At 43.4% G+C, this 27,930-nt stretch overlaps 2 protein-coding genes across 3 annotated transcripts in view; one reads left to right on the plus strand and one right to left on the minus strand.

Annotated features, from left to right (window-relative positions):
- Cd164 (CD164 molecule) lies at nucleotides 1–12,889 on the plus strand. 2 transcript variants are annotated; one of them, XM_038339660.2, is made up of 6 exons: nucleotides 1–246; nucleotides 2,848–2,934; nucleotides 3,993–4,064; nucleotides 5,014–5,052; nucleotides 9,186–9,242; nucleotides 10,545–12,889. In XM_038339660.2, exons 1-6 carry the CDS (start codon nucleotides 87–89, stop codon nucleotides 10,712–10,714), a joined length of 585 nt encoding a protein of 194 aa, XP_038195588.1. In that variant the 5' UTR covers nucleotides 1–86; the 3' UTR covers nucleotides 10,715–12,889. The 2 variants fall into 2 exon arrangements, with proteins under 2 accessions (XP_038195588.1, XP_038195589.1); XM_038339661.2 differs by having other exon boundaries at nucleotides 10,548–12,889.
- Nucleotides 12,890–17,533: 4,644 nt separating this feature from the next.
- The window catches only part of LOC119821713, a 179,439-nt gene continuing 169,042 nt past the window's right edge, over nucleotides 17,534–27,930 (minus strand). Inside the window, exons 45-48 of the mRNA XM_038340846.2 lie at nucleotides 27,305–27,425; nucleotides 21,948–22,075; nucleotides 19,675–19,796; nucleotides 17,534–17,705 (exon numbers count right to left, since the gene is read on the minus strand). Of these exons, the coding sequence (XP_038196774.2) occupies nucleotides 17,534–17,705; nucleotides 19,675–19,796; nucleotides 21,948–22,075; nucleotides 27,305–27,425 (543 nt within the window). The remainder of the gene's footprint in view (nucleotides 17,706–19,674; nucleotides 19,797–21,947; nucleotides 22,076–27,304; nucleotides 27,426–27,930) is intronic.

The raw sequence follows: 27,930 nt of genomic DNA on the forward strand, positions 1-27,930 counted from the left end.
TCGGGGGCGGCGCCGCAGGGGGACGCAGGGCTGGACGGATCTCGGCTCGCCGCTGCTTTCTCCTGGACGCCTGGCCTGAGGACACGATGTTGGGTGTCTCCCGCCGACTGCTCTGGGCCGCCACCTGCCTGGCCGCGCTCTGCGTGGCGGCGGCGCAGACGGACACCAGCAGCACATCTCCCAGCGAGCCCCCGCCCGTGACCAGCACGCCGGTGCCGACGACGCTCACGCCCACCGTGCTGCCAGGTGGGCGCCCGCCACACGCGACGACCCGGTGGGACCCGCGCAACATGGCCGCCCGGCCCGTGTGCCGCGGCCCGACGGGTGGGGTGCGGAGGCGACGGGCGAGCTAGGCCGCGGGGCTGATCCCGCTCCCCCAGCGCTGCCGGCGGAGGCGCCATCCCCAGGTGCCTGGGGACGGCGACGTGGCTCGCTTCCGCGGTGGCATTTAGGAGTTAGTGGGCGAGGCGAGGCGACGCGCCCCGAAGTCGGCGGCGAGAGCAAACTTTGAGCTCCCGGGCCAGACTCTTGTCCACGCAGGGCTGTCCTCCCCACGAGGCTTCTCCGGAAGTTGAAAGTAGGGGCCAGGGTGAGGGAGAAACTTAAAGATGAATTAGTCGCCCCCACCCTTCTTTGGCTCGAAGACTATTCAGCCTCCTGGAACTTCACATTGACTTGGCAGAGTAAGGGCTGTATCCGAGATTTGAGTGTGTAAGGGAAGGAGGACCGGACCGACGCATGTGGCCGTACTTCGAGGCTGGGTGACGGAGGTGAAGCCCGGGGCGGGATGGGAAAGAGCCCGGTAAACTGCTCTCCGGGGTCCTGTATTTTGAGGGTTGTGGAGTTAGGTCGAAATCCAGTGTGTCGACTTCTCCAACAGTCCGGTGGAGGAATGTGCCTTTTGTTAAACTCTAGGGTATGTTAAGGCTTATACAAATGGACGTAGGCCGTGACAACGTAAAGGAGATCGAGAAGATAAATTTGAAGTAATGAGGCACGAGGTGTTTAGATTGTTTGTTGTCCTTAGTTTAGGCAAGCAGTAACTGCGCTACTCGGCTGAGGATTGCTGAAGTGTGATGACTTGACATTGGCTCTTTTCTAGTGTAAATATTGTTGTAGTGCCTTCTCTGGTTTTAGCATTTTATAAGATGCAATATGAATAAAACTGTGCATGTAATATCCGATTTCTTGTTAGACACAGGAAGATTGCTAGAGTAAAATTAAAATATTTTTAAATGAGCAAAGTAAATTTCAGAACAGTTCTGGAAATTACTATCACAGTTAAGATGCTAAAGCAAAATTATTTTTTGTCTTCTGCTTATTTGACAGTTTTCCTCCCAGAAGTGTAATGTGTGGGTTTTTCATTTTGTTTTTAAGAGGAGCCTGGAAATGCCAAGTTAATTGCCTTTGTATAATTGAAATACCCGCGGAGGGCTTAACTTGTATTTTCTGGAAATGATAGGGTAAGCTGCAGTGTGGGAAGTAGCATTCCCCTTGCTGTACCATCATCAGGCATACAAGACTGAATAGCCTGTCTTAAGAACGTGTGTTTTGTGAAAGCCCTCATCCACCAGACAATCCCGTTTCCAGTAACAGTTGGGGTGCGGTGATTCTGCAGAACTGACGAAGGCAAAGGAGAATGTTGCAGGCATTCGTTATAAGTCCATTTCTTTATCCAGACTTGTTACTTGTCCTCTGAGGTCTTTCTTGTTTGGGGGCTGTTTGGTTTAGAGCAGTGGTTCTCAACCTTCAGTAATGCTGAGACTCTTTAATAAAATCCCTCATGTTGTGGTTACCCCCAACCATTAAAATTTTTCTTACTACTTCCTAACTGTAATTGTGTTACTATTATGAATCTATCTAATATGCTGTTGGTCTTAGGAGACCTTTGTGAAAGGGTCGTTGGACACCACCCCCCAGCTTCTGGGGTTGAGACCCACAGGTTGAGAACCATGGGTTTTAGAGTGTTGACCTATACCTTGCTGATTTGTTAAATCATACACACACACACACACACACACACACACACACGGCCCCTTAAGATGCATCTTCTGGTTGCCGAGAACCTCTCTGGAAAGTGAATCACTGATGAAGACTGACTCTCTGGGAAAGTAACTTGATTTCAGACACCATCAGAGTTGAATTTTCAAATCAGTACTCTTAAAACTTCATATTTTCTCTGGTGTTTGGAAGCAGTGATTTCTCTTTGTTGGTGTTATAATAGTGTTTCCCCGAATGTTTTGTCTTGAATCCCTGAATGTCTGGGTATCTAGTATTGTGAAAGATTGTCTGATAATCTACTACCACTACTGAATATGCACACTAGCCTGTTTTCCAAAAGCTTACTTACGCATTCGTAGTTGATGATTGGAATTTTGAATTTGTTTGGCTTTTTGAGACAAGGTCTCACTGTGTAACCCTGGCTGTCCTGGAACTCACTGTATAGACCAGGCTGGACTCAAACTCAAAGAGATTTGCCTGTTTTCTGCCTGAGTGCTAGGATTAAAGGCATGCATCACTATGCCAGGCTGATAATATTTTTTTTATATGTGTGTGTGTGCATGTGTGTGCACACACTTGCCATAGCACACAAGTGGTAGTTCAAATACAACATTGAAGAGTCGCTTCTCTCCTTCTGATATGTGGGTGCAGGGCATTGAACTCAGCTCGACCATCAACCTTTACTCTCTGTGCCATCTTGCTGGCCTGTGGCTGAAATTTCTTAATAAACCAATTTATAAACATAACTATTTCATTGAATTATTAGTTATTAAAACTTTGTCCGAAAAAGATGTAGAACAAGCTAAATGAAATATCAATTCATTGATTTCTTAATTTCCCCCCCAGACATCTGTGGGAACCACAACAGCTGTGTTTCCTGTGTTAATGCCACCATTGATAATACTACCTGCTTTTGGATAGACTGCAAAGAAGGTAAGAAACTTTGGAGTCGCAAGCCCTACTGAATATTCTTGAACGAAATCCTTGAGCATATTTAAAATAGTATGCACTATTTATTTTCCAAATCTAATACTTCTGTAAACATACTAGTTTATTTACATTTCCCTTGGATTTCTTACACTTGCCTGTTAAGATTTAGTAGCTTTTAAAGGAGAGATTTTTAGATCTTCAGAAGGATTAAAGTGTGCTAGATTTAACTGAAAACGGTGTGTAATTTTCCTTTGGAAGTAGAGTCATTTGTCTTGGGAGATGAACTGTAGAGACCTTCTAGGACATCGTTGAATGCTTAGATATGAAGGGAGAGCTGACTCCATTTGACAGCTACGAGCTATGTCTGCTGAAATGTCAGAGTTTTTCATAGACTGAGATTACACTGTAGACTGACTGCTCTTGTTTTCTTAAGGTGAGGTGCCTGCAGCTTTCTTTGTCAGCAAAGCAATCTATTAAAGAACTTTCCCTTTTTTATTTGTTTGGTACCCCTGAGGTGCAGAAACCATAGTTTTTTTGCTTTTTCAGTAAAAAGTGGAGTTATGTGTTAAGTCCCTTTATTCAGTATTCTGTGAGTAGCACATGATGTGCAGACACTCTTTAAGTAGTGGGAGTTACCGTGCAAATTGTTAAGCTATGAAGTGGAACTTGAGGGTAGATCCTCTCCCCTATGATTGGTACGTAGGAATTGTTGAGGTTTGGAGAATATGTCCTCTGTCTTAAGATTTGTTGTTGAAGGCTCTCCAGTTATCTCTCCAAATCTGCCTATTAAGGAAAACGATTTAGATATTGTGGACAACTAATCTGGTCAGTATACGCAAATGACTTAGATTTGTCTCTAAGACAGTGGGAAAGGAATAGCAGTTTTTATTGCTCTCAAGCTTGAAAACTTGAGAGAGCCTTCATCCAGAGCACTGGGTTACAGTCACAGGTGTGTGTCAGCCACATCTGGCTTGGTTTTGTTTTGTAGTAGTAGTCTTCTAGAGCTTAAAGCAAAGCCAGAGGTGTGATGTGAGTAATTGCTCTTTATCTCTCTTTCATAGAAAATAAGATGTACTGTTCAAGTGAAATAGTAAGTAATTGTACCTGGACGAACAAAACTGAGTCCTGTTCTGGTAAGTTTTCCCCGGACCACTCTGACTGGGCTAACATTTAGACACCACCAGACCATTCCCATTGATAAAAAGGATAGTTAAATCTTGGTTTCGTGATTCAGCTGTCTTTCATTTCCTGCACTGTTTAGTTCCTCCCTTCAAGTGTTACAACTAAGTAAATGTCTGTATTAGAGGGATTTAATTACTCTTTGAGTTTTACTCTTTACCCTGAAAAAATCCTAGTTGAAACAGCTGGTCCTTCTCCCTGCATCCCAACCCTTTCTTTTGCTCTCCACCCTCAAGTTGCTCATTATTCCTCAAACTATCTACCTCAGTGTGAACTTCCTATTCTGCCTCTGCTTCCCATATAGCAGTGAGCCACCATGCCCGGCTAAACAGTGGTTGTTTTTTCTGATGTTACTTGAAGTTAATGGGGAAATCAAATTCCAATTTGAATGAAGTATTTTTGTAGAAAATGTCTAACCATTAATGACAACTCTTGGCTGTTTAATTTTGATATAACTTTCTCCGTTCCACTGTGAATTTAACGGGTTAGATTAGTATTAGGTTAATTTTATCCTGTGTAAAATGGATAATACTGTATAAGTCATATATAAGCAAGGGACTTGACCTTTCCCAAAAATGTTTAAATGTTACTGTCTAATATTCCAGCCATCACATTAATTTTTTTTTTACCCCTTGCCTACAAGAAGGGAAAGAGAAAACACAAGGCCTGTATTTGCCTTGTAGATGTTTGTTATAAACTGTGAGAAAGGCTAAGAAGTGTCTTAGGAGGAAGTGAGATGCCACTGAAAATTGCTGGTTTCGTTTCTAAAGAAAGGGAAACTAGTGTTGTGTGTGAGTAACTGTCTCTTCAGGGGTGGAGTGCATGTGGTAAGGCTGCAGGTAGTGTCCAGGTGGGGCAGCTGTTGCTCCGAGCTGTAGACAACTTCGTGTCTCTCTCTTTCAGTCGTGCCTACCACCACTCCAGTGCCAACCAACTCTACAGGTAATGCAGAGATTTTCTCTTCCTTGTTTGTTGGGGAGTTTAAAGCGCTGTTGATAACTTACTGGCTAAGAGATGTTGGTATAGTTTTAAATTTAAGGGAAGGCTTACTTAGCCATGGACTACACAATGGTGTAAAGGTGTATCCTAACTCTGGAGTAGTTCGTTTTTAGTGACTCTCAATAGGTTTACTTAGTTGGTACATGGAGACCTTGGGCTGCTTTCTGTGAATGTCTTATAAATTTCAGAAAACAAAAAAGCAGACAGGAAATTGCAATTCTCATTATTGGGCAGTATGCCAGAATGTTTTCAGAAATTAATTTCCTCGAGTCTTTTGTGTGTATAACTAAGTGTACTTTTTATGACATGGATAATAGTTACGTGTGTTTGTGGGGGTTTTTTCCCTCTTACTCTAAGCTGGTGGTATACTTCACTTCTTATACCCGCGATTGGACAGTTAGTTCATCTCGGGTACAATGAGAACTTTAAGGGAGTAGTATTAAACTGTCTATTCTAGGCCAGATAATGAGAGGGTATGGACAGAAACTAATTAGCCCATAGTTTTGTGCTACCAGAAAAATGAATAAAGTCAGTGAGCATTGTATGTTGGGAATCGTAGGTGTGTGTTGAGTGAGATAGAGGTGACTGACACAGCACTGGGAAGTAAGGGGAAACATGCCAAAGGAAATGGGGTTCACACTGACCGAATGACTGGATGACAGTAAACCTGGTAAACTTGGCAAATCAAAAGCAAAACTCAGAAGTTCCTCTGTATGCTCTGAATTCTGAGACTTAGATGGTATCGAAGCATGTAGGTCCTCATAGGACCAGACTTGTATTTTAATAAAATGTACTATTATGGCCTGTGCAAAGTAAAAGACCAAAGTGGACTTGAAATCAGTTATAGTAGAAATGTTCATGCGAAGAACCTGCAAATAGTACCAAGTTTATCTTAGTGGACTGTTAGTGCCCTGCTTCTGTACTTGGAGAGATCATTGACTGAGAAAATGGTGAGCCTGGGATATGGACAGACAGAAGAAATCCCCCAAACCATTGTGTGCTTGGTTTAATCTTCACCATTCTTAATGTATTACATTCTGTTTAGTGAGTTGTTTCTCCACTCGTGGTTCTGTAAAGTGGAAGGGTGCTAGGCTTGCCTTAGGAAGTATATCTGTTTAAGGAAACCGTCGCGCCTTCCATTTCTTTCTAGTACAGTTAGTTGAGCAGCCTTTCCTCAGTGTAAATGGTACCTTTAACAGTGAAGTGACCAAATGATGTCAGAGGAAGTGGGGAAGGTGGGTGATTCATTGAGTGGAAGACAAAAGGAAGGGGTAAGTGTTTAGTACAAGTGATGTTAACCCTGGATGGTGCTCCTCATCACCAATAGTTTATTATAATTTAGGGGTTTTGTTTAATGAAAAGGGCATACAGGTCAGGAGGTATATTCATTAAAGTAGTGCCTAATTTTGAAAATATTGTCAATATAATACTGTTTACAACTTAAAATTGTTAGAATTGTTTTACCTAGTAACAAAAAGAATTAAATTTTACCATTCTTTAAGAGTGGATAGTGGCAAGGCAGTGGTCACGCATGTCTTTAACCCCAGCAGAGGCAGGCAGATCTCTGTGAGTTCGAGGCCAGCCTGGTCTACAAAAGCTAGTTCCAGGACAGGCTCCAAAGCTACACAGAGAAACCCTATCTCGAAAAAACAAACAAACAAAAGAGTGAATAGTGGGCCGGGCGGCGGTGGTGGCGCACGCCTTTAATCCCAGCACTTGGGAGGCAGAGGCAGGCGGATCTCTGTGAGTTCGAGACCAGCCTGGTCTACAAGAGCTAGTTCCAGGACAGGCTCCAAAGCCGCAGAGAAACCCTGTCTCGAAAAACCAAAAAAAAAAAAAAAAAGAAAAGAAAAGAGTGAATAGTGAAAACCACATAGCAAATCTACAGAATTTTCTTACCATAACATCAAACAAAACTTTTTTTTTTTTTTTTTTTTTTTTTTGAGATAGGGTTTCTCTATGTAGTTTTGGCTGGCCTAGAACTTAATTTTGTAGACCAGGTAGGCTAGCCTCAAACTCCCAGAGATCTACCTTTCTCTTCCTCCTGAGTGCTGGGACTTGTGCCACTACCACCCGGCTAAAACTAGTATCTTAAAGATTGAAAAGAAGTTAATACATATTTAATTTGTAAAGTTCATTTTGTCATATCTCGATTGTTGTTTGGTTACACAGGAGGTATATGTCGTGAAACTTTCTTTGGACCTCCAGCTCCCAAATAATGATACAGAGACTTATTATGAAAGCTTGGCTCTAGCTTAAGCCTGTCCCAACTAGTTCTTGTAACTTAAGTTAACCCATTTATATTAATCTACATTCTTTCACATGGCTCTTTACCTCTGCTCAGTTCTGTGCATCCCATTTCCTCCATGTCTGGTTGGCCATTCCTGCCTCTCTTCTTCCCAGAGTTCCTATCTCTTTCTGGAAGTCTCACCTATCCTCTTTTGCCTAGTTATTGGCCATTCAGCTCTTTATTAAACCAATCAGAACGTATATCTTCATGGTATACAAAAAGATTGTCTCACAACAGGTATATTTAAACAAACTATGAAAGGAAAAAAGCCTTAAAATAATCAGGCCTTCTAATGTAGGAATTATGTATGTCACTACCCTTTAAGACACGAGATAAAAGAGGGAGACAAGGTGTCCTTAGGCTAGATTTGTGTGTGTGTGAGTTTCCCATGTTGTTTTTTTAATTAAAATACAATTATTTTCCCCATCTCTTTTCTCCCTCCAGCTCTCCCATGCTCCCTTCCTTGCTCCCTCAAATATTTCTGTCTATGTGTGTGTGTACAACTTTCTTAGTCTATTTAGTGTTTCTTCTATGTATGTGATTTCAGAACTGGCCAATTAGCATTGGATAACCAACTAGGAGTATAACTAGGGGGCTTAGTTCTGGGGAAAAAAGATGGGATGAGCCGTATGGAGTAGAGATCAGATGACAACTTTAGAGTTGGCTTTCTTCTTCCTCCTTTACCTAGGTTCTAGGGAGTGAAGTATGGTCAGCAGGTTTGCATAGCAAGTGCTTTTACTGGTAGCTGGGCTATCTTATTAGCCTTCATATCATTCTTAATAGAAGTTTACCATAATCCTATGAGAATGAGAATACCTTGGCTTCCTAGGATCCTGTTAACTTTGGGATGCCAACAATGCCTTTTACTAGTGACATCTGTCTTAAAGCCCAGTGTTGGTGTATAATTACTGTTGAAGCAAAGAGCTTTATATTTTAACTTTATGTTAGAACTTGGGGGCTGGCAGAACGGCTCAGGAGATAAAGGTACTTGCCACATGGCAGGAGAAAACCATCTCCTATAGGTTGACTTCCATACTTGTGCCATGTCATCTGTACACCCATTCATATATACACAGGCACATTTTATACTGTAATTTTAAAAATTTTGTTCATTTGTTTGGTTTTTGTTTGTTTGAGACAATGTCTCACTGTATAGCCTCTAGTACTGTGTACAAGAATTCTTCTCGACTATACTCAGTAGTAGACACTGTTTATAGTTCCCGTAATCAAGAACTTCATTTTCAGAGGTCATTTTATGTTTAGATGGTACATTAGCCTCATACTGTGAGGTAGGTAGACTATATCATCCAAGTAGGGGCTACTCCAGCCCTGGGTGCTCATGCTAGCGAGTAAGGCTTTATTGGAACCCAACTATGCCTGCTTAATTCTTTGACCTTGACTGGTTTTGCATTGCAAAGTGTAGTATTCTACTCAGTCCCTTAAAGATAAGCAAAGCATGGTATATATAATATACTCAGTTGTGTATTTCAGTTATATATACTAATTTGTCATAGGAGCAAGATTGTTCATAAAAGAATGAAACCCGTAACTTATCTTCCCTAAATATACTTGTCCCCATTTGTCTCTCTGCAGTCTTTGTCTTAATATGTATATCTTACATGTATACATATGTCTTACCATAAAAACAAGCTTATGCTGGCTAAATGTGTTAGAATATATGTAAATGCTTCTCTAAAAAATTAAAAGTGTTGTTTTAGAAACTGTATATTGGATAATTGGGAAGTCAGAAATTTAAGGTTTCAAATACATTTTGTTTTTATTCCAGCTAAACCCACAACTCGGCCTTCCTCTCCTACACCTACTCCCTCAGTTGTCACATCAGGTAATTGGGGCTTTATAAATTACTAGTGACTCTGCCACCAAGGTCCAGTTTATTCATGGATACCTATGACTTAGCGAGCCAAGGCAGTGGTTGACTCCTAACACTCTGCTTAGGGTCCTTTTCTAGTCTTGATGTGTCCTGGCCCTTTAGATTTAGTAAGAGTGTTCTCTCTAAAGCCTTTCTGTAAGCCCTAGATGCAAAGTCAAATTTGGGGCTACCAGTTACTTATAAGGTATGATACCTTCATGATTTTGGTGAAGGTAAGATTATCATTTTTAGTTGGACAAGTCTGAGAAGATTTCCACTTCCCTGTTCTTCTCAAATAGTGTTCATTTTCTTAGACTTACGTGGATCCGAGTGCTCTTTCCTACCATGTGACCGTTGTGACTTCCTGCTCCTGCTGTTTTGCAGCTTCAGTGAAGCCACTCTGCTTTCACACATGCTGTGTGCGCGCACTGACACAGACAGGATAGAAAACACTAGGAGTGAATTTGGTTTTGTTTGAGGTTTTTAGTGCCTAGAACTTTGCCAGCCAAGACCCACTCCTGGCTATGTTAAAGCTGGTCAGCTTACTAGAGCCTGCAGTGATGATCTCCTCAGAATACATTGTCATCTAGTCTGACATTGAAGTACATAGTCATCTCTTTTCTGGTTCCTCTTGAGACAGTTTACTCCCTTAATAATTCTAGATTTCTTCTGACTTGCAAAACTTTTTTATAATACAGAATTATTGACAGTACATTTAGATTTTAATATTTTGTTTGTAGAAATTCTAGTTTTTAAGTTGGTTTTTCTTACGGCTTTGTAATGATTTATCATAATGCAAATTAACTGAGTACTATTTAATATATGTCCAACTATGTGCTATTTTCTTTGTTGAAAGTGTAGATTGTTACTTGTGTTAACTTGAAAAATAGCAACTGAATTTTTATATACCTTGTCTAGCTAGTAAAACCCAAAAGTTTTAACAAATATTTGCTTTAGTAGTTAAAATATATTAACAAAATTATTGCATGTTTTTGAAGCACTTAATAAATAGTAAGGGTACAGTTTATATGCCAGAAGAGCTCTTACCTATTTTTATATTTGAAACCTTATAGCAATATTAGCCACATACTATTCTGGACAGAGTAAAAAAAAGTGGGGTTTTTCTTTAAATGAGGATAAATTCTAGTTATAAAAACTTGACTCAGGAAGACCCTATTTATAGAATTTAACTCATGGCAAACTTGATGCCCGGGTGGGTCTGGAAATTGTAAATACCATGCCACTCATTGAGGATTCTTCTTTTTGTTGTCATAGCAGGTGCGACCAACACCACCCTGACCCCAACCTCACAACCTGAGCGGAAGTCTACCTTTGATGCAGCCAGCTTCATTGGAGGAATTGTTCTTGTCTTGGGCGTGCAGGCTGTAATTTTCTTTCTCTATAAATTCTGCAAATCTAAAGAACGAAATTACCACACTCTGTAAACAGACCCGTTAAATGAATGCAGACTGGCAGTTAATATGTAACTCACTGAAACCAAAATACTCTTTCATGAAGTCCCACATGGAAGCCACTGTTCCAGGACCTTTACATTTCCAAAGGATGCATACAGGATATTGTGGAGCATCGTTCTTGAAGAAAAGTCAGTTAAACCATTTTGCTTAACAGGAATATTTAAAATCTTCTGCATGAACCCATGTGGCCGTCATCTTCTGTTTGTAGAGTGGCTGCTGCTGTGCGATTATGTTTTCCTCTGACATGCCAAATGTGACTCCATAAGCTAGGAAAGGCGGTGTCCTGTGCAGGCAGCCTGACTGGCAGTCAAACGTAGTCATTTAAAAACCTAGTCTGTGTTATTTTCATCCTAACTCCAGGTGTGACTTAGTGGCCAGAATTCAGAAGAGTGCCAGATGGGCACCAGTCAGGTAGACTGAGGACTTGACTTCAAAAGGAGACTAAATTGACTAGTACTAAACTACCTTTAGAGTGTTATGCTTGATAGTTGTATTTGATACACTAGAAATACGATGCCGCGCAGGGAATCACATTCCAGATTTAGAGAAAGGAAAGGATGCAGACCATTAATGTATAACAGGTTTTGTTCATACTCATAAAACACTGTATTAAGAAAACAGAACAGTGCCTTAAGACAGACCGAGACGGCGGCAGGACAGAAATGTATTCACATTGTGGGAGGTCAAGCTTGGTCTGAGAATGTAACTGTTGGTGTGAGCAACAGTGAACCTGCTTTTAGATAACATGCTGTTAATGTTTAATTTAAACATTGGTTTCTCCAGAGCGGAGAAATAGAAGCTAAAGAATAATTCTAAGCTGAAAGGCTTCCTATATGAAACTATCTAACATTTTTCATAGGGCTGTTGAATAGACATAAAATTGATTTGATTATCTTTCCCTCTGTACAAAGAGTATCCAAATATTACTGTATCTTAAGGATTCCTACCAGGTTTTCCTGAAAATTAGTTTTTACATGAGGCGAGAAGGAGTTTTAGAATCATTCATTTCCTAATACTTAAAATAAGACAATCACTTTGTTTTCTAACAGATGTGACCTGTGTAACGTAAAACCCTGGGGTTTGAGAGGAGATTGCAGTGGATTTCTAATAATGATGCCCTGGCTGAATAGGCTGTTCTCTCTTCACTCCTTTTCTTCCTCCTTGGTTTCAGTTCCCATGTGCTGTAATCATGCATACTTTTATTTCAGTAGCTTTAGGTAAAAAACGCTCATTTGTTTAGTTGTAGAGTTAGTGCTCCTTCGCCTCTGACACATGGACTAGTTCAGAGGCTCCAATTGGAAATGGGCTTTTGGTGTCCTATGTCATTGAAGTTTTTGTGTTAGTTTCTTTAGAGTAGCAGAGTTTAGCACTTGGTTTCCAGTGTTTATAATAGGAAATGACATTGCTTTGTTCGTTTCTTCATAAAGTGAAACTCCCTGTACTCTTACAATGAAGTTTCTGTTTCTTCGTCACTTATTGGTACAGCTGAAGTTTGTTTTACTTGCACATTTGTACATACACCTAATGTTTTCAAGTGCCTTACTTGTTTAAAATCTCTGGCTTCAAAGGTTTTTGGGGAAAGATAGGTTTACCTCACAGTTTGTTTCCATTATAATATTCTAGGTACCTCACAAAATTTATTACAGTGCCGTGGCTGTTTTAAGTAAGTGCTAAAGTTCTTTTGAAAATACACAGAATTTTCATTCCTTATAAGGTGGCAAAATTGGTGTAATTGTCATTTACCTCTGTGTGACTTCCTTGCCCCATATAAATGTCAGCACATGTAGCAAGGTCTCTGAGAATGTAACTTAATTTGAAACTCCTGTAGTTTTGAGCACTGCTCTAACATCATAGACAGTTAGTGACATTTTGCAAGTCTCTACATAAGCTCTTGCTACAGAATTCACAGCTGCCATCACTCTTTCCCACCTTTGTTTAGTAAGGTAGTATTTTGAGCCATTAATGATTTTTGGGTTTTTTTTAATCCAGAAGGTATATAGAAACCTTTTCAGAGTTTTCATCTGATTTGTCCTGAAGATGTAGTTCTGTCAATACCTTATTTTACCTTTACTGTACTTGCTGCACAAGCAGACACTGCTGTACTTAGAAGTTTCTATTTGAGTTCAATAAAAACTATAAAACTAATCTGTATGTGTACCGAATTGATTTAAAATAAATACATGTTTATTGAATTAGTCTCTTTATTGATAAAAAGTGTCGCATTTTGATTATAAAATTTAACGTTGTTGTATTTGCCTTACCTGTCCATTTGAGGCTTGGTTTTCTACTGTTTTTGTGTTCTGTAAGCTAGTATATGGTTTCTAAGTGTTATGGATTTGAACCATAGAAACGATAGCTGGACAGAGGATAAAAGGGATATCCCCCAAGCTCACCTTAACCAAGAGTGAGAGAGAGAGTTAGGTGTGGGTCAGAGACAGCTTTTGTGGAGTCAGGTCTCCTTTCATCTCTGTGGGTTCCAGAGATTAAGCCATCTTGCTAGCCACATCCTGCCCTTTACTTCAGAGTGCATGTGAAATGAAACTTGGCTTGTGTTTAGAGCATCAGGCCGTATGCTGCCATATGAAGTCTGGTTCTGCTGGACCATGTGCAGAAGCATCTGTATTTAATCATTTCTATTACTCTAAGGGTCTTCACTACTCCCTTGCAAGTCTGGGTATAAGGATAGATTTAGTGATTTACCTTAGAAATGAGGCCTTCAATTCCATGTTTGCCTTATCTTTTGGTAATTACATAAAACTTTATAGCAGGCTTAACTTCCTAAAACATTGAGATTAAATAATAGAAGGTGAAATAGGTTTTGTGTGTGTTTTCCCCATTACCTGTGCTTAGCTGCTGGGTACTGGGTTTTTTTTTAAAGGGTGTGTATTAGCACTTATTTTCAATAATGTTTGAGTTTTTGTTAGTGTAGCTATTGATAAATCCAGCTTTTGTGTATTTTGCCTCCTATTTGTATTTGAAAACAAAATACAAATGCAAAAACAATTGTATTCATTATAGATGATTGGTAGTAAATTGTAAGAAGTTTGAATGGAATACAAGGTTGCTATTTTGTTTATTTATTCTTTTGCCATAAACTTACTAGTTTTGGGCCCATTGTCTTTTCACTGGGAAGGACAGTGGACAAGTCTGTTAGCATCATTCGTTCTATATTTTCCTCTGATACTGGTTTTGAGCAAATTGATTATGGTGGGCTGTGTTATAGTTTTTCCTCATTTCTTGTTTGGAGATATACTGACCTATTTGGTCATGCTCTCATGCTCTACCCACTAAGCTAGCCGGGCTGGTGGCAGGCAGCCGAGCAAGGGAAGGAGGGGTCCTAAAACTAAACGTTCGGGCACCAGATCTCATTATAGATGGTTGTGAGCCACCATGTAGTTGCTGGGAATTGAACTCAGGACCTCTAGAAGAGCAGCCAGTACTCTTAACCTCTGAGCCGTCTCTCCAGCACCATGAGACTCTTAATCTCAGGATCGTGGGTTTGAGCCCCACGTTGGGTGCCAGATGAAGGCGTAAGTCACGAACGTTCCCACACCAGTTTGGAATTATGATTAATAGAATGGTTATTTATTTAAAGGGGAAAAACTTACAGACCACCATCCCAGCCAACAGCCCTCTGTGCAATCAGAAAGGGAGCCTAGTCACCGGAAGCAGAGCCAGAAGCCAGAGAGCTAGTGGAGGGAAGTGGCCGCTTTTTTAAAGAGAGAGAGACCACGCCCCAATGGGCTGGCATCTCAGCGGCTATTGGCTGAAGGAGCAGAAGGAGCTCCTGCAACATGTTACCAGTTGGTGGACTGTTTAGGAAAACCTAGGAGGTGTGGCCTTGTTGGAGGAGGAGGTACGTCACTGGAGGTGAGTGTTGAGGTTTTAAAAGCCTATGTCAGGCCCAGGGTCCCCTGCTCCATCTCTGCCTGCTGCTTGTATAGCATATGTAAGCTCTCAGCAGGAGAGACACCTGCTTGCCTGCATCCGCGCTTGCCTGCACCCGTGCTCCCCTCACCATGATGGCCATGGACTCACCCTCTGAAACCATAAACAATCTTCCAATTAAATGCTTTTTTTTGTAAGTTATCTTGGACATGGTGTCTCTTTACAGCAAGTAGAACAAAAGCTAAGACAATTACTTAGTCCATTACTTTTGAATTCAGCTTTATTATTCAGGACATGGGCAGAATGCAGTATGATTCTGTGCCAGAATGGGAAGAAAAATGACCTTCCAGCTCAGTTCCCAAGAGTCCTTGTTCTCCTCTGAAGCCTCATGAGCTCAGGCAGTACTGTACTCATTTCCATTGTACTCTGGTCTTTCAACCCCCACCCAAATTCCCTTAAACTGTGCTGACAGCCTTCTGGGCTTCTATAGCCCACAGTTACAAACACTGGTCCCACAAAACAGTTCAAGGCCCAAGAATCACAGGTTTCTTAAAGCAACAATCCCACTTTGGGTGCCAGTTTTCTATATTAGCTACATCTTTTGTTATTGCTGCAACCAATGTTATCAGTAATTAAAGGTAAAAGCCTGGATCCTGGTTGCCTCAATAAATTGGGTTTAGCCACTTGTCTTTAAGCCAGTCATGCAAACAATAATAAAAAGGTTTATTCAATGTGGCCACATTGGGAAAAGGAACAGAGATACAGTGATGCTTCCCTGCAAAGCCCATCTTTGAGGTTTAAAAATGTAGTGGGCAAGAGTTATTCATAGCTAAGCATCCCAATCAAGGTATGGTCTACCCCATCTCTGACACATCTAACTTGCCTGTTTCCATCTTCTGTTTCTGATGGAGGAGGGTCATCTGTCTATGTGTTACTTTCATTGGTTACTAAAGAAACTGCCCTGGCCCTTTGATAGGACAGAAAATTAGGTAGGTGAAGTAGACAGAACAAAATTGTGGGAGAAAGAAAGCAGAGTCAGGCAGATGCCTCAGGCAGTCACCGCAGCTCTCCTCTCCAAGATAGACGCAGGTTAGGATCCTTCCTGGTAAGCCACTACCTTGTAGTGCTACAGAGATTACTAAATATGGGTTAAAGCAAGATGTGAGAATTAGCCAATAAGAGGCTGAAACTAATGGGCCAGGCAGTGTTTAAAAGAATACAATTTGTGTGTTGTCATTTCAGGTGTAAAGCTAGCCATGCGGGATCCAGGTGGAGGGATGCAGCCCGCCACTCCTTCTACACGTTTCACTGTAGGAGAGCTGGAATTACAGATGTGCACTAGCACACCTGGCTTATATGTACATTCTGGTGATCCGGACTCAGGTCCTCATAAACATCTTACCTGCTGAGCCATCTCCCCAGCAGAAGCAGAGGTTCTCATTTGCCTGGAGTCTACCGAATAGGTGTCAACTCCGTGGGAAACAAGTGTATGTCTGGCAGCAGGCTGATTGTATTAGACTTTTTTTTTTCATTAAGAAGGGGCCAGAGATTAATCTTCCCTAACTTAAGTACATATTCTGGATAAGATTTGCCTCCCTTGCCCATAATGCTTCTGCCAACACTACCAAGTACCCATGGTTGCTTTACTCATCCTTGTGATTTGAATGAGAATGGCTTCCATAGGCTCATAGATTTGGATGCTTAGTCATCAAAGAGTGGCACTGTTTGAAAGGATATGGGGGTGTGGCCTTGTTGGAGGATGTGTGTCATTGGGGATGGGGTTTGAGATTTCAGAAGCCCCTGCCGAGCCCAGAGGCTCCTTCTTCCTTCTGTCGAGAGATCCAGATGTAGAATTCTCAGCTACTTCTCCAGTGTCACATCTGCCTGAGTGTTGGGACTAATGAGTCCTGGCCTTCAGGTGCTTTTCCCTCCTAGAACCTTCTAATTAAAGTTACTAGAAGCTGTGCCTAGTTTAGAGGATTAGAGGATGGGATTTTCACCTGTTAACCATTGACTGCAGTGTATTTAAGTCTACATGGTGTTAATAAAGAGGGGCTTTGGTATCAGTGTTAAAAGGTCTGTGTGTCGGTCTGTCTCTGTGTGTGTATTCTCAACCTCCAGCCCCTTGCCCGAAGCTCGCAAACTGGGTTCTAGCGCACAGAGCGCAGACATGGGGGCGCAGTGCACGGCAATTGGAGGTTCCCACTGAGATTTCGGCACCTGCGTGCTGCCATGCTCCCTGCCATGGTGACAAATGAACTAAACTTCTGAAACTGTAAGGCAGCCCCAATTAAATGGTGTCCCTTATAAGAGCTGCCATGGTCATGGTGTCTCTTCATGACATTCCCATAGTACTGCCTCTCTCTCTCTCTCTCTCTCTCTCTCTCTCTCTCTCTCTCTCTCTCTCTCTCTCTCTCTCTCTCTCTCTCTCTCTCTCTGTGTGTGTGTGTGTGTGTGTGTGTGTGTGTGTGTTCACAGGCATGTTTGTGTCTGTGGATGGAGGCCAGAGGTCGATCTCAGATGTCTTTTTCAATTGTTCTCCACCTTCTTTTTTGAGACAGGATCACTCACTGAGCTTGAACCTTCCCTGATTGGCTAGACTGGCTGACCAGTGAGTCCCTGGGCTCCTCCTGTCTCCTCCTAGCACTGGGATTACAGGTGTGCCCTGTACAAGAGCAAGCATGAGGACCTAGTTTAGATCCCTAGTACTTACACAGAAGCAACGCGTGACTGCTTAGTCAGCCTTGCCACTTCTTAGTCAGAGCTCCATTGCTGGGAAGAGACCCCATGACCATGGTAACTCTTATAATGGAGAACATTTAACTGGAGGCTTAGTCCATTCTCACCATCATGGCAGGAAGTGTAGCGGCAGGCTCCACAAGGCCACACTACCTGATCCTGTCAAAGAGTTCTGCTCCCCACCAACTGAGCATTCACATGTATGGATGGCTGTGTAGCCTTTATATGGCTGCTAACCTCTTCAGCAACTGCACCCTTCTTTGAAGTGTCCTGAAACATACCGATGGTCACACCACTACCAGTTGTCTGAGCTTTCCTCTGTGACTCTCTGCTCCTTCAAAGTCTGCACAAATTAGTCAACTTGTAACTTTTATCTTTTTGACAGAGTAGGAAATTCGTAGCCATCACCTCGCTTGCCCAGAGTCCAGCTGTTTTAGTGCACCTCTCTATTGCTTTGTGAAAACACTGACTAAAATAACCTGGGGAGGAAACCATTTTATTTGGCTTACGGTTACAGACCATTCCGAGGGAAGCCAAGGGAAGCCAAGGCAGGAGCTTAAGTCGGAGGCACACTGTTCACTAGATAGCTTTCATGGCTTGCTCCGCCTGCTAGCAGGGGGGCACTGCTCACAGTGGGCTGGATTCTCCCACATCAATCAATAATCACGAAAACGCCCTCTAGATATGCCCGTAGTGATGTAGGTGTGTCTTTTATCTATCTGATGATTTCATTGGTTAACTAATAAAGAAACTGCCTGGCTCATTTGATGGGCCAGCCCTTAGGTGGGTGGAGTAGACAGAACAGGAAGAAGGAAGTGAGGTAGCTGGCTCAGTCAGATGCCACGCCTCTCCTAAGTGAGATAAATTGCCATGCCTTGCCTCTCTGGGCCAGACCCGCTGTGCCTCTCCTCAGGGAGACAGATGCCATGAAGCCAGCCACCAGGTCAGACATGCTGAATCTTTCCCGGTAAGACACCACTTTGTGGTGTTACACAGATTATTCGATATGGATTAATCAAGATGCGAGTAAGAGGCTGGAACTAATGGGCCAGGCAGTATTTAAAAGAATACAATTTGTGTGTTGTTATTTCGGTGCATAAGCTAGCCAGGCGGCCAGGAGCTGGGCAGCAGGAAAACAGCCCACAGCTAATCACTACACTGTAGGATAATCTAATGGAGGCAGTTTTTCAATTGCTTGCCCCTTGTCCCAGATGACTATAGCATGAGTCAACTTGACAAAAATCTTATCAGCGCAGTGGACCTTTGGGAGATACATCTGAGATCCGGCTATGGCAATGTATAAATTTATGCATGCAAATATGTTTCTTTGGTCTATTTTGATCCATTCATCTCTTTCTTACCCAAGATAGATTCTCTAGTCTGAACAAGAAAAGAAATTGGATTAAGACTTTACTAAAGTAGACTGGGGAATTGGCTCAGTGGTTAAGAGCACTTCTCTTGCAGAAGACTCATATTTGATTCCTAGCACCCCATCCATCTGCGACTCCAGTCCAGGGAATGTGATGACCTCTTTCGACTTTTCTGGCATCAGGCATGAATGTGGTGCTCATACATACATGCATGCAAAACACTCATACACATAAAATAAAATAAATCTTTAAAAAAAAAAACACTTAATAAAACAGAGTTTTAGCATTTGCAGGAAGAAATGAAAAGATTATTAAGAAAGGATGACACATTTAAGTAAAATAAAAAATGCTTTGAAATTTGTTTGGATGAATCTTTATTGAACTACAATGATTTTTCACTTTTAATAACATGTTTTTGTAAAGATTTATTTTTATTTTATGTGTATGTTTGCCTGCATGTATGTATGTATACCACATGCATGCCCAGTACCCACAGAAGACAGCGTCAGGTCCTCTGGAACTAGAGTTACAGATAATTGTGAGCTGCCATGTGGGAGCTGGAACTGAACGGGGCCCTAAGAACCACCAGCACCAGGCCTGAGCCTTCACTTCTTAGTAAGGACGGCTCAGCATCAAGGCCTTCTGTCTTGGACCACCCTGCCTACTTTGTTACTCAAAACTCAAGCTGAGAGACTGCTGGGCAGCCAGGAGCCAGAGATAACTTGTCGAATGCAAACCAGTGCTTGAAAGTTTTCAAATCTGGGACCAAATCCGGCTTCATCTGGACATTCTAGATGAATTCATCTCAGTTCTTCAATACTGTCTGCCACATACTGAGAAGAAAGGCTAGATGGAAAGTTTGATAGAGCTGGAGTTATCTTTATCCATCTAAATGCGTACAGATATAAAATAGATCCACACAAAAAAGATTACCTCTCAGTTCTGAATGAAATCTTGGGTGGAGCTGTTTTGACTTGAAAAGTTGTAAGTTGGTTATTTTCTGCCACATTGGGTAGAGAACTATCATCAATCCTTTTTTTGTGCTTAATTGGTACCTGGAATATCAAGATGATGATAAAGATATTTTTTAAAGGTGGCAAATGATTTTTTTGTTTTGGTTTTGGTTTTGGTTTGGTTTGGTTTTTGAGACAGTGTCTCTCTGTGTAGCTCTGGCTGTCCTGGAACTAGCTCTGTAGAGCAAGATGGCCTCAAACACAGAGATCTGCCTGTCTCCCTGCTCTCGCCCCAGTGCAGGAATTAAAGGCCTGCACCACCCCTGCCCTGCTGCTGAAGGACACTGGCTCAGTAGGGAGGCGGCCTTAGGCGGGCTCGTCCTAAAGGGAACTAGTCAAGGCAGGGCCATCAGCGGAAAGGCGGGGACGAGAAGACCTGCTGGTCGTCTGTCAGACCTGTCAGGTTGTCTGTCTTACCTCCACACCTTCTTAGGAAGTCACAGTACAGACAGGCTTGGAGTGGCTCAAGCTCAGGCTGGGTGTTGCCTGCGTTCATATCTTCTGCTTGGGGATCCCTATTTGTACCCATGCTCATGGAACCACAAGATACTTAACTGTAAGGTTTATTTTAGTTTATCAAGTGGTTTATTTAGTGTCTTAGTAGGGTTTATTTGGCAGTTAGCCCTAGTCCATTACCCTGCCAGGTTTCTTATGTCCAGTGGGTCTCTGTCAATGCACTTAGCTATTTAGCCTCTTCCACCACAAGGGTTATGACCCGCAACACCCCCAAAGTACTCAGAGCTTTCAGAAGTGACATGAAGATGGGCTGAACTGTGAAATGTCTTGCTTTCCTTTGCACACGGCGGTCTTCTCTTGGTAGACGGCTTTTACAAGCAAATATTCTGCTTTTCCTCCATACTGTATGCATGGACTCGGCCAACCACAGACCAAAAAATATTGGGAAAAGATCAAATTCATACTGCGTGCACAGACTTTTTTCTGTCGACATTCCCTAAGTGATATAACAATTATTTACACTGTTTCAACATTATAAGTAATCGAGAGGTGATTTGAAGTATATAGGAGGTTATGTGTGGATTGCATGTAAATACTACACTATTCGGTGTAAGGAACTTAAGCAGCTGTGGACTTTGGTACACATGGGGGTCCTAGAACCAACTCCTCATGAATACCGAAGGACAACTCTACTAGAATTACATGTTAGGGAAAGATGATTGCACACCCTGAGGAGTGGAGTGATGGCCCTGATTTGGTAACCTTAGTAACATGACCCCGATTTGGTAACCATAGTAACATGGCCCTGATTTGGTAACCATAGCAACATGACCCTGATTTGGTAAGGCTTCATTGATTCCCATCTCTTTTCTTTCTTTCTTCCTTCCTTCCTTCCTTCCTTCCTTCCTTTCTTTCTTTCTTTCTTTCTTTCTTTCTTCCTTCCTTCCTTCCTTCCTTCCTTTCTTCCTTTCTTTTCTGTTTGTTTTGGGTTTTGTTTGTTTGTTTTTCAAGACAGGGTCTCTCTGTAGCTATCAAGCCTGTCCTGGAACTAGCCCTTATAAACCAGGCTGGCCTCGAACTCACAGAGATCCACTTGCCTCTGCCTCCCAAGTGCAGGGATTAAAGGTGTGCACCACCACCGCCTGGCCTTCCTACCCTTTCTTAACCGTATATTTTAAATGCTGTAATGAACTTCCATCCAGACCTAGACTGCCAATTGGAAAATCACAAGGGAAGTTTGGGGATCTGTGAGAAGGCCCAACAGGTAAAGGTGTTCGCTGCCAAGCTTGAAGGCCTGAGTTTAATCCCCAGAACCAAAATGGTGGAAAGAGAGAAATAACTCCTTCAATTTGTCCCTTGATCTCCATACACACATGCTGGAACATGCATGGTATGTATATGACATACAATTACAAACAAACAAATAAATAAAAGAGGAAGGCAGGGGGAAATTAGATAAGGGACCTGATAATAATAATTATTGTAGATGATTAAAGAAGAAACTCAAAGAGAATCTAGCAAGGCTCTGGTACTGATTTCTAGAGCCACTGAGTGGGTTGTAATTCAGAAGGGGCCCCGGGCTTATTTCAACACTAAAGCTGTAAAACAGATCCAAGCTACCTAACTAACATCCGGATGTAGAATTTTTCTAATGTAAGTTTGAAATTACCCTAGACGTATACACCAGGTATAAAGTCTTCTTGTTTCCTATATATAAGCAAGCTCAGCATCACTCACAGTCTTTGGCCTTTGAGTCCTTCTTGCCATTTTATTGCCAAGAAGATTAGTCTTTGGAAACCGCTGGTGGGAGCATCTGGATAGCGCAGAAGCCGAGTTTAGGGAGCAGGGGGTCTGGGGTGTAAGCCCTATAAAGAAAAAGGAAAAGAAAGTAGGTCTCTGGCTGCCATGTACAGAGGCCAGTTTAACTTCTAAACTTTAAGAACTTTTCTGCCAGTGGATGACATGACTTAGGGGAAAGGAGATGCTGGGAGAGTTGGTCTCCGAGAGGTGAATGTGGGTAGACCAAGGTTTATTCTCATTAATAGGATGTGGCTAATTAACTAGGCTCACAGATAAGGAAGAATGGCACTCAAATCTGACTCGAGTCAACTGGATATTTGGTAATACCATTTGCTGAGACAACACCTCCCTCCCAAAAGGAGTCAGACCGAGGAGGAAGTTGAAGATGGGTCCTGATTTATCTGTTGAACATGGGAGCCAGAGAGTCCAAAGCAGAGACACTCACAAAAGACAGTTTTTTCTTCTTTTATATAATTTGTTTATTTTTGTTTAATGCGCATTTATGTTTTGCCTGCATGTATGTTTGTGTGAAGGTGATGGAGTTACACGTAGTTATGAACTGCCATGTGGGTGCTGGGAACTGAACCCGGGTCCTTTGGAATAATGGCCAGTGCTCTTAGCCACTGAATCATCTCTCCAGCCCCAGAGGACAGTTTTGAGCTATAGGTGTAGACTTGGCAAACAAGGATTAAAGCCATGGGATCTGGGGCTATCATCACCCAGAAACAATGCGAGAAGAGAACAGACATAGCTCTGAACGGTTCTGCTCCTAAGAGGCTGGCTATGGGAGCAAGAACGAGGAAAAGCAGCAGCCAGAGAAAGCAGAGGATTGCCCCAAAAGTCAATGGTGTGAAAGCAAGAGGAAAGGCAGCTTGGAAGTCTGAGATTCAAATACCGCTGAGGGAGGGATGAGAACTCATTAGAGATGTTGGGGATGAGGGAGACATGACTCTGTGGCCTGGCGGGGGGGGGGGGGGGGGAAGGAGACATGACTCTGTGGTCCTGGCGGGGGGAAGACATGACTGTGGCCTGGCAGTGAAGAGGTGGGAATCAAAGAGCAGCTGGTTGGTGAGATGACAGGGACCTGTACTTGGTCCCTGAGTCCCATCCTTCCTTTTCTTCCTTAGTAAGGGAGCCCCCAACTTTTTGCCAGGCATTTAGTCTCCCACAATAAAAGCTACATCCTGCAGTCTTCTGGGCTAAAGGTCAGCTAATGAGATATACTCCAGAGGGTCCGAGGTAGTTTCCCAGAAGTGCCCTTCGGGAGAGCAGTGGGCTCAAGTTTTCACACTTCCTGCTGGCTGGAAAGCTTAAGCAGCCATTTTCACCCATGAGGTAGAAGTCGCTCATTGAGAGTGGCGACTCATGACCTGTCTGGAATCCCTGTGGTAGAAGACTCACGATAGTCAATTAGAAAATGTCCTAGACTGTTGAAATTAGCAGCTGCAGCATTCCCTCTGTGAGTTTCTCTCTCCCTCCCCTCTCCCTGATGGATGTGAGCCCTAAGCTCTCCCTGATGGATGTGAGCCCTAAGCTCTCCCTGATGGATGTGAGCCCTAAGCTAAGTAGAATGAATTAATAGTGATAACAGGTAACTCTCCTGCCCCCCGCTTTGATTTTTTATTTTTTTATTATTAACTGCCACATGGGTGCTGGGAATTGAACCCAGGTCCTCTGGAAAAGCAGTCAGTGCTCGTAACCCCGAAGCCATTTCTCCAGTCCCGATTATAGGTAACTCTTTAAAGAAGCTTGACGATAAGCAGGAAAAGGCTGGCGAATAGGGTCCTGGGAGGTGGTTTTTCAAGTTTGTTTGGCTGTTGTTTTTGATTAGCTCAGACTGGCCAGCACCAGCCCTCAGTGATGGGCTAGGCCGAGCACTGGGGCTGCGGGCCAGGATTACAGGCATAAGCCACCAAACCCGGCTTCAATGAAGGCTTCTGTTTTAGTAGATTTTATGACCTTTACACACACATGATCGATACACAATTGTTAGCTGTTGCAGGATCCCTTCTGGGTGCTGCATCCTAAAGGGCTGTCCCCCCAGGACCCTCAACCGACAGGAAATACGAGTGTGGAGATAGGAAAGGGCGAGGGTTGCTCAAAACTCCCGAGGAGGAAGCGTGGACGGGATCCTGTCCCCTGGGATTGCTCTGGTTTTCACGGCTATAATGAAGTATTAGAGGACCACTAACATTATAAAGAGAAGAGGTTGATTTGGGTCGCAGTTTGGGAGGATCAAAGTCCCGGTTCAGGAGATGGGGAGGGGTGGGTGAAGTAGGTGGGCACTCAACTGGTCCAGGCTCAATGACTGAACCCTCAAGGGAGGGAAAGACAGCATAAGGAAATAGGGAGCTGAAGCCAGGGAGTTGAGCCCAGGATCAGGTCCGCTCTGCTAGCGGCCCCACAGAGGCTTCAGTTTGTTAGGGAGCTGGATGACATTGGGAGGCTTGGGGGCCGCTGAATGTGGATTTGAATCTTGTAGTCAGTCTTGTCCATCTTTAAGATTTAAATCATCACATGAAAGGGTGGTAGCAGGGTTTTGCTGAGGCCCTATTATAGGAAAATCCCCCTTCCATCAAAATAATAGGACCTGAGCTTTTCCTCTCTCCGTGGGTGAAGAAATGATATTCTAACCCACCCCCAAATTATAGGTTCTTTTGTCTTTTCCCTTAAGAATTAATCTTAATGGGTCTGTCAGCCAACTAGCCAGAAAGTCACCCTTCAGGAATGCTGAAGACAGACGTGCTAAGTAGACAGGAGGAATACTCAACCTCCCTAGGAAGAAGACATGTCTACTTACACACCAGCACCGCTCCCTCAGTGCAGGTGCTTATAGGTCTTCATACGAAACCTGCCTGTCTTTCTAAATTCTAACAAAAAAGAACTAAACTTTTTCTTTTCCTTCTTTTTAATCCCTTCTCTATTGGTCAAAATCCTAGCACGCTTCCCCCATAACCTCGCCATTCTTGCTTTTCCCCAGATACCAGCCGCCACCGTCCTGGCCCCTGCAGCTGCTTCCTGGCCCCTGCTGTTGAGAATGCCTGCTTCCCAGGACCCGAACTCAGAAGGCGGCTCTCCTCCATTCCTCCATCCCCTCCCTCACAGCTGTTGCTGAGACGGGCTGCTTATCCTCCCTGTTGTTATTTCCCTCTCAAATTCAAACAAAATAGTCCTTCATCTTTCTGAGTCTGTTTTTAAATTCTTTTATCAACAAGATTACGAAGCCACAAACAGGAAAGCCAACTTCCAGGGAACAAGGGGCTCCACAGGACCTTCCTAAATCCTTTTTGAGGGCAGCACCACAGTAACCAAAGAACCTCCAAGCTAAGCTCCACCCCTTAAAGGTCCCACCCACCTCTCTGCTTTGCACTTGTAGGGACTACCTCACACAGCCAAACCACATCCGACCTGTGGCGGGAGGTCGTGCCAGGGGTTTCCAGGCTTTGGGGCTCTTTTTTGAAGGATTGGAACAGATTTGCAGAAGTAGCAAGACAGCTTTATTCAAAGCAAGGCAAAGCCCAGATGAGAGAGGGCCCCTCCTGTCAAGACTGACAGCCGACCACATAAAGGAGGTTATGCCAAGGCCCCCGGTTACTGTTTAGGGTTTCCTCTTATAGGGCTAAAGAGGAGGTGGAGGCTGGTTCTTAAGAACTCACTCTGTAGACCAGGCTGGCCTTGAACTCAGAGATCCACCGTCCTCTGCCTCCCGAGTGTTGGGATTAAAGGCATATGCCACCAGCAGGTTCTATATTTTGACCAATAGATTAGGTCCTATAATCATTTCTCCTGTTATGGATAATCCTTTCCCATCATGCATCTTACCATCACATACACACCTGATTGCATAAGCATCAGATGATAAGTAGGGTAATCTCCCCAAGAGTTCACTTTGAGGGCACAGTGTGACTTACTGTGCCTGCACCCAAACCCATTTTAGGCTGACGCGAACACGTTCAAACAGAAACTGTTAGCATTTGGTTATTCTTAGAGGAGGAGAAACATTACTGAATGTTTAGTCCCATGTAGGAGGAGCTCTGAGGTTGCTAGGGGAACTGTTTGAAGAGGGGTGTGTGCATAGAACAGGAATGATTAGACGAGGAGGGTGCCCGGTCCCCGCGCCTGCCTCATCTGTACTTCCGCTCTGCAGGAAGGAGTACCGCGGTACGCGTCAGCAGCTTGTTTGTTCTGAGTTAACTTTCAATCTAGGTAAGCTAGACTGGTGGCCTTTGTGTCCGTCACCCCGCCCCTGCAGAGAGGAGACAATAAGGAGAAAAGTGCCACACCAGGGACCTGAAGACAAGATTGATCACCTGACTAGAATTGCTTGGCGGCAGTGGTCACAACAGGACTCCATCTTAGGGCTGGCTTAGACTGTGGCAGGCCCGCTTCAAGGGCAAGGCAAGCGCACAGTCAAGGAGGAGGACCCGCGGGTTTCAGGGACAAGTCCAGCTGTGTTCCTGGTGAGCCTGAACTCACTCGACTGTCAGCTTCGGAAAGACTGTATTTTCTCAGCTCACTCATGTTGGCAAATAGCCAAGAGGAAACTCAGATAAAGAACTAAACACATGTACGAAAGTGTAGTACCCATCTTGTACAATCACTGACAAAAGATTACCCTAAGTATCAGACGGGTGTTCTTCCATTTAACACGTAGAATAAGTCATGGAGGCTTACTCACATTTTACTGTGTGGCGGGCAATGAACCTATGTGAAGTTACACAGCTAGCAGTAACGGGGATCTGGTGGTCTCCCTCCAAAGCCTGCACATTCAACCAGTCTATGTGACAGGTGAGAAGAGAGAGCTTGACTGGCCCCGGCAATGACCACGCGTGGTCACCAGCATTTGGTGATATTTGTGGCCAATCTGGAATGCATTCAATACTCATCTCACAGGGGAGGAAGCCAACTGAGAGTGGCTCTGGGGTCTGTCGCCATGCTGCCCAGAGGGCTACTCTGATGGACATCTCCACAGGAGCCCTGAGCTCCCAGCACCCAATAATCATAATGTACTTTATGAATAACTTGGTACCACAGACCACCAAGATGCTCCAGCAAGCAATGCGACGTTTAGTGCTCCTCAAGTGGTATTTTACATGCTCCAACCAGCCATGACTGAATGAGAGGCGATAACAACGCAAATCTGAGAAGATTTTTTTAAAAAAAAATTCATATGTTATTCATTCAGCCCACATTCATGGAGAGCCCAATCCTGGCCTTGGGTTGTTACACAGTCTTGGAGTCGTGGAGGTCCCCTTTAACACTGGGTTGTCCTAGCCAGAGGAAGGCACACTTACCAGCTGGGCAGCCCATCTGGAGAAGTGGCTGCTCTGCGTCATGAAGCTGACTCTGTAGCTCCCGCACGCGTTGGAAGGCATCCAGCTTCACACTACGCTCCTGGGCAAGCCGGCTTCTCATCTGAGGAGAGAGAGTGGGAAGCGGGATCCTTGGTGGTGCTTTCTTGAGTTCCCTTGGCTCCCAGGTGACTTTTGAGGGAGAATGTGGGTCCAAGGCTACCCCATGAGGGAGAATGTGGGTCCAAGGCTACCCCATGAGAAGCAGTCAGTCTTCAGGGTCCTGCATAGGCTAAATACAGGCCTGAGTTTGTGTTCCTGGGAAGGAACAGCTAAAGTAAATTGAATTAAATAAAGAGGACCAGAAGCCATCTGTGGAATCCTTACTTCATAATCACTTTATAATTACAACTTTGTGCTTCTCTAAAAGCTAACATTTACTTATTGTTGTATCTATTTACCTATTTGTGCGTCCATGTCTGGGAAAAATCAGCTCCCTGAGCTGCAACATTGCCCTAGCCAGTCCTCCCTGTGCACACTGACCTAGCATTCCCTAGGCAGGCAAGGGGAGGATCCAAAGTGTCCCTCATCTGCACAAATCACAGGTATTTCTCTTTTAAAATCTAGCC

Source organism: Arvicola amphibius, chromosome 8 (genome assembly GCF_903992535.2).
Source record: "Arvicola amphibius chromosome 8, mArvAmp1.2, whole genome shotgun sequence".
Lineage (NCBI taxonomy): Eukaryota > Metazoa > Chordata > Mammalia > Rodentia > Cricetidae > Arvicola > Arvicola amphibius.